Source organism: Orycteropus afer, unplaced genomic scaffold (genome assembly GCF_000298275.1).
Source record: "Orycteropus afer afer isolate SDZICR_OR568_19922 unplaced genomic scaffold, OryAfe1.0 scaffold00264, whole genome shotgun sequence".
Classification (NCBI taxonomy): domain Eukaryota; kingdom Metazoa; phylum Chordata; class Mammalia; order Tubulidentata; family Orycteropodidae; genus Orycteropus; species Orycteropus afer.
This window is the reverse complement of record NW_006921851.1, coordinates 2,879,080-2,891,455: the sequence shown is the minus strand read 5'-3', so window position 1 is coordinate 2,891,455 and position 12,376 is coordinate 2,879,080. Positions and strand designations below refer to the sequence as shown.

Below are 12,376 nucleotides of genomic sequence, written 5' to 3'. Positions count from 1 at the left end.
CCGTAGTGATACTGCCTCGGAAACCCAAGGAGGGGTCGCTATGAGTCAGGGCTGACTCGACGGCACATAACAACAACAACAACAACAAGTAGATTTTTTTACTGAGACTTTTGGGTTTTCTAGGTATAGGATCATATCATCAGCAATAGGGGTAGTTTGACTTTTTCCTTACCAATTTAGATGCCTTTGATTTCCCTTTCTTGCCTTATTGCCCTGATTAGGACTTCCAATACAGTGTTGAATAGAAGTCGTGATAGAGGGCATCCTTGTCTGGTTCCTGTTTGCAAGGGGAATGGTTTCAGTCCCTCTTCATTGAGAATATTGTTGGTTTTGCATAGATGCCCTTTATTATGTTGAGGAATATCCTTTGTATTTCTATTTTGCTAAGAGATTGGATCAGGAATGGGTGTTGGATTTTATCAGATGCCTTTTCTGCATCAATGGATATGATCATGTGGTTCTTCTCCTTTGTTTTGGTTCTTCTCCTTTGTTTTATTTATGTGGTGGATGACTTTGATTGTTTTTCTAATGTTGAACCATCCTTGTGTACCTGACATGAACTTCCACTTGGTCATCATGAATTATTTTTTTGATATACTGTTGGAGTCTATTGGCTAGGATTTTGTTGAAGATTTTTGCATCTATATTCATGAGGGATATTGGTCTGTAGTTTTCCTTTTGAGTGATGTCTTTGCCTGGTTTTGGTATCAAGGTTATACTTGCATCATAAAATGAATTTGGGAGGATTCCATCCTTTCTTATGTTTCGAAATAGTTTAAGTAGGATTGGTGTCATTCTTCTCTGAACATTTGGTAGAATTCTTCAGTGAAACCATCTAAGCCAGAGCTTTTTTTTTTTTTTTCCTGGTAATTATTTTTTATGACCTGTTTATTTTCTTCTTTTGTTTTGGGTCTGTTTAAATTTTCTACCTCAGGCTGTGTGTGTACTAGAAATCTGTCCATTTCATCTAAATTTTCAAATTTGTTAAAATACAGTTCTTATAGTGTCCTATATTACCCTTTTTATTTTAGTTGGTTCTTTTGTGATGTCGCCAAATAAATTCATTTCTTGTTCGTGTTATTTGTATTCTCTTCCTCTTTTGTTAAATTTGCCAGTGATTTGTCAATTTTATTAATCTTTTCAAGAAACCAACTTCTAGTCTTGTTAGTTTTTTTCTACTGTCTTTCTAGTTTGTTTCGTTTATCTCTCTTCAAATCTTTATTCTTTTCTTCTGATGATTGTAGGCTGGTTTTATTTGTTTTGTTTTTGTTTTGCTGCTCTTTTCCTAATTGTTGGAGCTGTTGGGTTCAGATGTTGAATTTGGCTCTTTGTTCTTTTTTAATGTGTGCATTTATTGCTATATATTGGCCTGTGATCACTGCTTTTCCTGTGTCCCAAAGATTTTGGTATGTTGTGTTTTCATTCTCATTTGATTCAAGGAATTTATTTATTTATTTATTTATTCCTAGTGCCTAAGGCACTTGAACCAGAAGGCTGGTGGTGGTTTAAACCCACCAGACACTCCTCAGAAGGAAGATAGGGTAATCTACTTCTGTAGTGATACTGCCTTGGAAACCCAAGGAGGGGTCGCTATGAGTCGGGTCCGGCTCAATGGCACAGAACAATAACAACAACAATTACCATTCTTAACTAGGGTGTCATTCAGTTTCCATATTTTTGCGCTTTTTCTGTCGATCTTCCCATTTGTTGATTTCTAGTTTCATAGCATTGTGATCTGAGAAGATGCTTTGTAGTATTTCAGTGTTTCAAAATTGATGAAGGTTTACTTTGTGGCTTAATATATGGTCTCTCCTGAAGAATGTTCCATGTGCACTGGAAAGAACATATATTGTGCTATTGTTGGGTGAAGTGCTCTGTAGATGTCTGTAAGGGCAAGTAGTTATCCACAAGTGTGAATTTGTTGCTGTCATTTTGTTTTGTGTTACTTCGTGGTGTTGCTCATTTCTTTGTTCCATTTAATTTTCTTTGCTGAGCTTGTTTTGTTTATGAATTGTTATCACTTCCTTCGTTGGTGTTGTTTTAGAATTTGATAAATATTTGTACTTGTCCTCTTTTTTATTTTTAAGTGAAGTTTTGCCACTTTTCTTTGAGGTTACCTTGTGATTTATCATTTTCTTCACAAGTTTAGAACAGTTGGTTCTATCTTGTAAGACTTGAGGAAGTCTATCTTTTAACTTCCTCACCATTTAGAAGTTCTGTAACTACACTATTTTTTCCCTCTTTTTATTTTGTAGTTGTCCTCCTTTGCCAGTTGATATCTTTGGTTCCCTCTTAACAATTTTTGAAGTTTATTTACTTTGGATACTTTATAACTGGGTTGATTTCTGGGTTATGTCCTCGTGTGTTAATGGTCGGTGGTTGTTTGCTGTTGTTGATTCTCTGGCCAAAGGACTTCCATTAGCATCTCTTGTAAGGTTGGTCTGGTTTTAAAAAATTCCTCTAATTTCTGCTTATCTGGAAATGTCCTAATTTCACCATCATAATTGAGGGACAGTTGTACTGGGTATATAATTCTTTGTTGGAAATTTTTTTCTTTTAGTGATATATATATATAGAAAGAGAGAGAGAGAGAGAGCGCTTTCTTGCCTGCATGGTTTCTGATCTGAGTCTGATTGGTTGCTTCATTTTTCCCATGCTGCTTTCAGGATTCTTTTCCTTGTTGTTGGTTTTGGTTAGTTTGATGATGATATGTCTTGCTGATTTTCTTTTGGGTCTGTCCTGGTTGGGGTTCATTGGACTTCTTGAATAGATATATTCTCATCTTTCATTATATCAGGGAAGTTCTCTTCCAGCAAATTTTCAACAGTTTTTCCTGTGGTTTTATAATCTTCCTGTTCTGGAATTCCAACAACACATAGGTTATTCCTTTTGATGATATCCCACATGAACCTTAGGCTTTCTTCATTTTGTTTTGATCTTTTTTCTGATTGATCCCTTTCCAAAGAGGTATTGAGGTATTTGTCTTCCTTCAGTCTCACTAATTCTTTCTTCCATTGATTCAGTTCTACTATTTTGCCTGTTCCATGTGTTATCTATTTCTGAGAATCTAGTATTAATCTTCTGGATTTCTATCTATAGATTTTTTATTATTTCTGATTTTTCATTTTGTCATTTTGTTCTTGTCTTGTCTTCTGAAATTATTCTAGGGTTTTCTGTATGTTTTCCTCACTCATTGTTTTCCTTTATCTGTCTCTCAGTTCAATGGTACCTAAATATAATTCTTTTGAATTCCTTATCAGGGAGTTTTAATGCTGCTCCTTACTCTGAGATGTCCTCTGGGTCTGTATGTTGGTCCTTTATTTCTGCTGCTTTATCTTGCTTTTTGTGTGAATGTGATGGTCTTTTGTATCCGAGACATTATAATATTTTTGTGTTTATATTTCATTGCTGATTGTGTGTTAGAGTGATTCACCCAAGATTTTTGTTTGCTTTGCTTTGTTTGGATTTATCTGAGTAAGTGGGGTACTATGCTCCTCTATTCACTCATTGGCAACACTTATTCACTCACCACCTGTCTCCATTACAGTCCTCAGCCTCCCATATATCCATGCTGCTCTTGGCAGGTAGAACCTATTCTTAGGTCCCTGGAATGTGAATAAGAATGTTGTCGCTTTAAATATCCAAAATGGCCACCGCTTCTAAATATTCAGACAGACGAAAGTCCACAACTCAGTTTGTCTCCTCCTTTGCTTGTTTCCCTTTTTACTCATCAGCCACCAGCACAGTTGTCCATGTAGCCATTGGCGATCATGGGTAATTTTTAGGTTAATTCTCAGGTCCTAACACCACTTGGAAATATTCAAACTGTCTGTGCCATCAGGATAGCTGACAGTCCACACCTCTGTTTGTCTCCTTATTCACAGTTTTCATTTAGGTTCTATTAGTTGGATTACATTTCTTCTAGTAATGGATTACATTTCTGTATCCTTCCTTTCCGAGCTCAGGACTCCAGGATTATCTTCTGTATCTGTGTCAATTGCTTTCTGTTTTCTTTGTTGAAGAAGGTCTGTGTAGCTTGTCTGCGTAGTCTGCCTTCTTACCAGAAGTCCCTTGTAAAGTGCCAGTTATTTTTTAGTACATTTTACTTTTCATGGTTTATTTTTTTTTTCTAATGTACATATATGGTTACAACAGAAAAATTAAAACTTACGATATATTTGGTGATAAAACTGTTGACTTAGTTCACAACAACAGAACAGCTCATTCTGATCTAGAGAATGTATACATTATTTTCTGTTAAGATTATCACAATGAAATGGAAGTTGAAGGACCTGAAAACCATAGAATATTTCTGGAGCAAGCAGTTAGTAAAGATGTCAAAGGTCAAGAGTTCACACCTGGAATTGTTCCAGATGGTAAGAATGCTTGTGATAATGGTTGTACTCTATTTTTTGAAGAAATAAGAAATATGTAGTGAATATATGTGCATCTATACTATATATTTGTGTATCTGAACTATAGTTAAGAACTCTGGTGGCATAGTGCCTAAGGCATTTGACTACTAACCAGGAAGCTGATGGTTCAAACCCACCAGGCACTCTTTGGAAGGAATATTAGGCAATTACTTCTGTAGTGATACCGCCTCAGAAACCCAAGGAAGGGTCACTATGAGTTTGATCCGACTCAATGACAGTGAGTTTGGTTTTTGGTAAACTATAGTTACCTAAATGAAAATTAGATATAGTAACACAGGAAATTGTTTAAAAAAGGAACGTTTTAGTATAACTAATAGCCTAGGGAGAAATTTATAAGAGAAAAGGCAATTATAGATTTGTAGTTATGCTGTACTCTAGCTTAATCATAACTACATACTTTGTTTAGGGATCAAATGATTTTAATTAAAAAGCAGTTTGGGTTTTTTCTTCTTCTTTATTTATATATTTATAACTACTAAGTACAGCTGTTGCTGAATGTGAGGTGTTTCATATGGAGTTAAAGAAAAATTATTGTTTTAGGTAATCTCATTGTCCTTTTGAGTGTTATTTCAGTAATTTCAGTTAAGGTTTTTCTCTGGTAGCATAGTGGCTAAGGCACTTGACTGCTAACCAGAAGGCTGGCGGTTCAAACCCACCAGCCACTCCTCGGAAGGAAGGTTGGGCATTCCTACTTCCGTAGTGATACTGCCTTGGAAACCCAAGGAGGGGTCGCTATGAGTCGAGGCCGACTCGATGGCAAATAACAACAACAACAATCTGTATAGGAGCTATGGTGGCGTAGTGCCTAAGGCATTCTGGTAACCAGAAGGCTGTCAGTTCAAACCCACCAGCCACTCCTCAGAATGACGATTGAGCAATCTTCCTCTGTAGTGATACTGCCTTGGAAACCCAAGGAGGGGTCGCTATGAGTCGGATTCGACTCATGACAGTGAGTATAGTACTATATAGTACCTGTAGGTAGTATATAGTACCTATATAGAAGCTATTACTGTGCATGAGAATATAGAATTAACAAGAGACTAGTCGAAAAAACCTTGTCAATAAATTTAATTCTCATTTCATATGAAAGTCTTTAGGATTGTGTATGAAATTATATGTTTTATAAATTAAGTATGTACATTAAAAGGATGAGGGTTTTTTTTAAAAAATATTTACATTTAGCAGCTCTCACTGAAGGTATACTTCATGATGATGTAAAGTGAAGAAAAATAAAACAAAACTATCATAATAAATTATATTATAGTGCATAACAAGAGTCCTAACTTTGTCTTCTTACCCTGCTTACTAATAAATAATGGTAGTAAGATTTGTGCTTACGTTGGAAATTGGCATTTGATAGTGAAATAAACTCTTACTCAAATTACTGTTGAGGGAGTAGGGTTAGAGGAATTTTGACTGTGTGCTATAGATTCCATCATGTATTATTCTCAACAGTTGAAGTCCACATTGAAGAGCAGCAGAAAGCACCAGAAAGTCTTGCCACAGATTGTCTTCTCATTTCTGGTAAGCTGTATGCTCATATTGTCTAATTTGATCAGTTTACAGGGTACTACCTTTGTGGTTGCTATGAAGATTTGACTCATTGTCTTTTACGTGAACTTTTTCAAATTATTTCAGTTAGGATAGTTAGGATATTTTCCAGTTGCTATGAGGCACTCTGGTGGCGTAGTGGTTAACACATTCAGCTGCTGACCTAAAGGTTGGTGGTTTGAACCCATCAGCCACTCCACAGGAAAAGATGAGGCCATCTGCTGTAAAGATTTACAACCTTGGAAACCCTATAGGGCAGTTCTACTCTGTCCTAAAGGTGGCTATGAGTCGGAATCCATGTGATGGCAGTTAAGTTTAGGTGTTTTGTTTTTGTTTTTTAAACACACATAACAGTAACTGAACCTTTTAGTCCTGTAATTTCTTCCTTGAAAAGTATTGGTAATGGATTCTAAGCAAGTTTAGCATTTCTATAAAAAGTTGCTGTATCGAGTAATTTTTAATATTTTGAATTACGTTATCATTATATAAGAGTCTAATAACTAAAAGTAATTGAACTGCTTGGGATATAGATCATGTTTATGTATTTGTTCTAAGACTTCCTATGTAAAACAGAACAGGAAGAATCTACTTGTGGTTTATATGGGGATGCACATGTTCCTCTCTGCCAGTGAGACTTTTAAGTTGTTGGCCTCTATTAGCACATAATTTAGGCTTCATATGGCATCATAATAAGTTTGTTTTGAGTCACTTAAATGGTGATACTTTTGGTTTTAAACCCTTAAGTATTTTCTCATTTTACATGTATTTCTATCCATCTATATGGTATAAAATCCATTTTTTATCATTTACTTCTATTAAATGTTTTTGAAACATTTAAGTGATTAAAAATACTTAGTATTGTCAGTTATGTGGTTTGATATCAGAAGACAGTTAAATATATAGTTACTGGTGGTAAATAGTAAATGAGGAAACTAGAGTTTCTATAATATAACTTAAATATTATCCTGACAGAATTTAGAGTAAATGCTTTTTGTCTTCAGTGGTCTTACTTTATAGAGCCTCTTTATAGAGTACATGTCAATGGACCCCTAACTCTGCTCTTAAGTAAGATTGGGTTAAATCTTGTACACTAATACAAAATTTACCAACTAGTGTCTGTATATATATATATATTTCTGATATCTAATGAAGTTTAATGACTTGCTAGGATGAGTCTCTTTAGGTTTTAGATGATGATGAAGGGCAAAGATTATGTCCAAAAAATGTTTTGAGTGCATTGGTGGGTACAGGTAAACAAAATAAGTTTTTCTAGTTAGTAAATCTTTTCTATTTTTGCTTGTTACTCATTTGAATTTACAGAATCTTTATTACACTCTTATATTATAAAATACCTGTGTATTCTAGACCAGTCTTCACTTTTTTAGTGTGAACACTTCACATGGTATCAGTGAACCTCATTTTCCTAGCTGTGAAATGAGGATAATTTCACTTACATAATTTTCTATCCTTTTGTAATCATTCAAGCTGTATTATATATGTGTAATAGAATTATGTTAATGATTAATTTATCTTAGTACTCTTACCAGAAATAGTCCTTCTTGATGAATACTTTGTGATTCAAGCCAGGATTTAACCAAAGGAGTATTTTGAAACTGCCCTTCCCCTTCTTTTCTTCCAATCTGTTATTAAGCTACAAAGCATCAGGAGTGATTGATATATTATAAATGTCTTTTACTTAGTCATAGTTAGAAATTATAAAATGTGTATGTGTATTAATACAATGAATATTTCAACTTTTATAGAATCATCTGAAAATAAAATGAATCATGAATTGCAAAAAAAGTTTTCTCATGAAGTTGATAGTGAAAAACTGGAACTGTCTTCTAAAGTGGTACATATATGTGATGAACATCAAAGTGAAAATGAAATGGAACTGACAGAAAACATCAAAGTCATTGCACAACAGGACGTTGTGCAGCAAGAAGAACTACAGTTGTCAGAGGAACCTAAAATGGAGGTATCCCCAGAAGAATTAAGGGCTCCAAAATTAACAATTGAATCTGTCTCTGTTCCACCAGAAACCTTAATGTCCCCATGTGAGGAAAGTACTTCTTTATGTTCTAAAGAACAGTTGTCTACAGAAAGGTTACAAGAAGAAATGGAACAGAAAGGAAATTCTGAATCTTCCACTGGGTTTATGGAATTTGAAATGACTCCTGCAATTGAGGGTTATGTAAAAGATAGTTCATGCCAAGGAGAGAGATCTTTAAATTTACCATCTGAGACAGAGTCATCGTTTTCATCAGCAGTAGACATAAGCAAGGCAACTCATTCTTCAGACTTGCCTTCCCATGACATGTTGCATCATAGTTACCCATCAACTCTCAATTCTTCTGCTGGACACATCATGCCAACAACTTATATCTCAGTCACTCCAAAAATTGGCATGGGTAAACCAGCTATTACCAAAAGAAAGTTTTCTCCTGGTAGACCTCGGTCCAAACAGGTAGGGTGATTTTAATGACGTTAACAGTATGTGTGGCGCTCTGGTGGCGTAGTACCTAAGCCATTTGACTGCTAACCAGAAGGCTGGTGGTTCAAACCCACCAGCCACTCTTCGGGAGGAAGATTGGGCAATCTACTTCTGTAGTGATAATGCCTTGGAAACTCAGGGAGGGATCACTATGAGTCAGATCCAACTCAACAGCAGTGAGTTTGGGTTTTGGTTTGAAGGGCCACTATCCTCAGGTTGAACTTACATATGTTATGATGTTGACTTGTTTTTTTCTTTAATGCTGTTAATGAAGAATGTAATTTTTAAAACTTGAAGGACGTTATCTTATTTGGAATTGCAACTTAGTTGGAATATAAAATGCAACCTATTTAATTATAGTTTCTAATAGAAACACTGGGAGCTCTGGTAGCATAGTGCCTAAGGCACTTGACTGCTAACCAGAAGGCTGGCAGTTCAAACCCACCAGCCACTCCTCAGAAGGAAGGTTGGGCAATCTACTTCGTAGCGATACTGCCTCGGAAACCCAAGGAGGGGTTGCTGTGAGTCAGGTCCGACTCAAGGGCAAATAACAACAACACAATAGAAACACTCTAAAACGTTTAGTTATATCAAACTAACACCAGATCTTTGAAAAATAGTATAATTTTGGATATACAGAAACACAGATTTGTTTTTCCCTTCTAATATTTATTGATTGATACTGTTGTTGCTATTATGTGCCGTTGAGTCAGCCAGACTCATAGCGACCCCTCCTTGGGTTTCCCAGGCAGTATCTCTACAGAAGTAGGATTGCCCAACCTTCCTTAGTCATTGCATATATTTTTAACCTCTTAAGCATCTAAATTAGGAGCTCTGGTAGCATAGTGCCTAAGGCACTTGACTGCTAACCAGTAACCAGTAGGCTTGGTGGTTCAAACCCGCCAGCCACTCCTCAGAAGGAAGATGGGGCAATCTACTTCCATAGTGGTACTGCCTCAGAAGCCCAAGGAGGGGTCGCTATGAGTCGGGTCCGCTTGACAGCACATAACAACAACAACAACAAGCATCTAAATTAGGGAATTACTCATGCTGGGAAATACCTCATTTTGATTTTTTTACTGATTGGTAACTTTCATGGGAATATTTTTTTTTTCAAGTTAGTATTTATTTCTTTAGTTTCATAGAGAAATCTTAGAATTATATTATTAATATTCAGGAAATGAAGGAAATTCTTCCTGTGCTTATTTTAACTAGTGGCTTCTACCCTTTAGGGCTGAGCTTCTCAGTTCTTTTAAAGTGAGGTTTAAATGAAACTACGTGGCAAAGTGAACATACTATCGCTAAGAATTACTTACTATTTTACAAAATCACTGCTTTCTGAAGTGTTTTTATAAAATGGCAAGGTGTCAAATGGTAAGAATTGTTTAGTCATAGTAGTAATTGGGAATTTTAAGTGTTATAATAATATCATTGCTTGCGGTGATTAGTTTGATTTTTTTTTTTTTTTTTGAAAATAGGAATACCATCTTGACTTTGGTCATAAAATTTTAGAATTGTAAGATCAGTTAGAGAAAGTTTAACTTGATTTTTAAAATTAGACTCCTCAGAATAAAATCCTCAGAAATAGATAGTTGCTACATGGGATGTAGCTGTTTCTATATGGCAGAGATGTGCAGGGTACTAAAACACTTTATATACACCTTTCTGTAATTTTTTAAGTGGTTTCCTTACTGTTTATTTTCTCTTCTACCAAAAGAGAGTTTTCCTTCTCAAACCACTTTTCCTCCTCTCCAGTAAGTTTAAGTAGAATTTTACTAGTGTGTTTTTTCTTGTTTTACAATAGCTAGATAATTATGTAGCTTTAACTCTGAAAAGACTTTAACAATAGAAATTTGAATCTCAAATTTATTTTGATTCAGATATTTACATTCTTTAAATACTTAAATATTCCTGTTAAATCTTACTATTCTCTCTCTTATTTTGAAGACTTATATTCCAATTATTCCAATTAACTGAGAAACTAAATTCTGTATCTTGGGACCATTTCTCTATAAACTTTTATTTTAAAATTTTATGTGTGTGTATGTGTGTGTGTGCGCGCGCGTGCATGCACGCTTCTATCTAATTTTTTCTTTCAGGCTCATCACTTTATATTTGCTACTTCAACAGCTGTACTCTCTTTAATTCCCCAATTCTGGTAATATTTTACTTTCAGTTTAATGGACACTTTCTCATTACCACTTTGTCATTTGCTTCTATTGTCACTGCTAAATAGACCTTCTCCATAAGTACAATTGGAAAAGGATATACCCAAAGGTGCTCTAGTAGCATAGTGCCTAAGGCACTTGACTACTCATCAGAAGGCTGGCGGTTCAAACCCACCAGTCACTCCTCGGAAAGAAGGTTGGGCAATCCTACTTCCGTAGTGATACTGCCTCGGAAACCCAAGGAGGGGTCACTATGAGTCAGGGCCGACTCGATGGCAAACAACAACAACATACCCAAAGGTACTAATCTCATAAACTGATTTGTAGGCCATCTGTTACCTCCCTGTTGGCTTTTTAGTCTTCCAGGATTGGTTTTAGCTGTGCAGGACGCACCCTTTCTGGTGATTCATGGCTTGCTAATGGACTGCTGTTATTGTGGGAAGTATTAATTTGATAGAAAAAGAAATCTCTTCCATTTTTTTGTCAGTGTTCAGGCACTCAGGCCATAACTTTCAAGGGATAATCTGTGCCTAATCAGGAGTGTTGATATTTTGTATTGGGATTACTGAAGCCAAGAATTCATTTACCAGAATATCTGATATCATTCATTCTTGTATTACACTTCTGCTTTTATTTAGTGTTTCTTTTGCAGATTCTTAGCAGTCAGGGCTAGCTATTAAATGAGATGGATTTTCATGACTCTGGTTGTGGTGTAAAACAAGATTCTATCAACCTCACTGCTATTTCCATATTTTTCTTAATGTCATCAGTTCTTTGGTCTTTACCAGTTTAGTGAATACCATCCTAACTAAATAACTGTAGATTTAGTTAATTTAAATTCTGTTTTTGTTTCATAGTATTCATATTTATGTTTGTCCAAACAGTTATCTAATACTGCATGAATTGTTTAAGAACTCATTTAGAGACTAAATACTTTCAGTCTTTTTTTTTTTTTAGTTGAGCAAGTGAAATATGGCTAGAGCAAGTTGAGATGTAAGTGTAGAACACAAACCATATTTCAAACATTTACATGGAAAAAGAATATAAAATATCTTACTAATAATTTTTATACAGATTAAACGTTGAAATAATATTTTTAATATATTGCTCAATAGATATACATAGCTAACGATTACCATATTGGACAGTGTAAGGCTGAGCATTATCAAAAATATGAAGAATTTAGTTCCAAATTTGTTGATGACATTAAAAAAATGCCAAACAAATGGGAGATTACTAAACTAGGTATGGTGCTATGATTTCACTATTTTCAAGGACTAATGTAGAAATAAACTCTACCTTCTCAAATTTCTCATAGAACACATTTTGAAATAAATAACTACTAAATTATTTGTTGGGGGCTCTGGTGGCGTAGTGCCTAAGGCACTTGATTGCTAACCACATGGTTGGTGGTTCAAACCCACCAGCCACTCCTTGGAGGGAAGATTGGGCAGTCTACTCCTGTAGAGATATACTACCTTGGAAACCCAGGGTGGGGTTGCTGTGAGTCAGAGATGACTCAATGGCACATAGCAACAATCTATTTGTTATAGCACAAAATCACTCTGCGTATTTTTGCTGTATATGAGATTATCATTTTATATATATATATATATATATATATATCGTTTTATATATATGTTGTTGTTGTGTGCCGTCGAGTCAAACCCGACTCATAGCAACCCCTCCTTGGGTTTCCGAGGCAGTATCACTACGGAAGTAGGATT

General features: G+C 35.3%; 1 protein-coding gene across 1 annotated transcript in view; it reads left to right on the top strand.

Annotated features, from left to right (window-relative positions):
- Positions 1 to 12,376, top strand: part of KMT2C (lysine methyltransferase 2C) — a 470,642-nt gene that overhangs the window by 260,593 nt on the left and 197,673 nt on the right. The window contains exons 12-14 of the mRNA XM_042782218.1: positions 4,263 to 4,376; positions 5,892 to 5,960; positions 7,751 to 8,454. Coding sequence (XP_042638152.1) covers positions 4,263 to 4,376; positions 5,892 to 5,960; positions 7,751 to 8,454 — 887 coding nt within the window. The remainder of the gene's footprint in view (positions 1 to 4,262; positions 4,377 to 5,891; positions 5,961 to 7,750; positions 8,455 to 12,376) is intronic.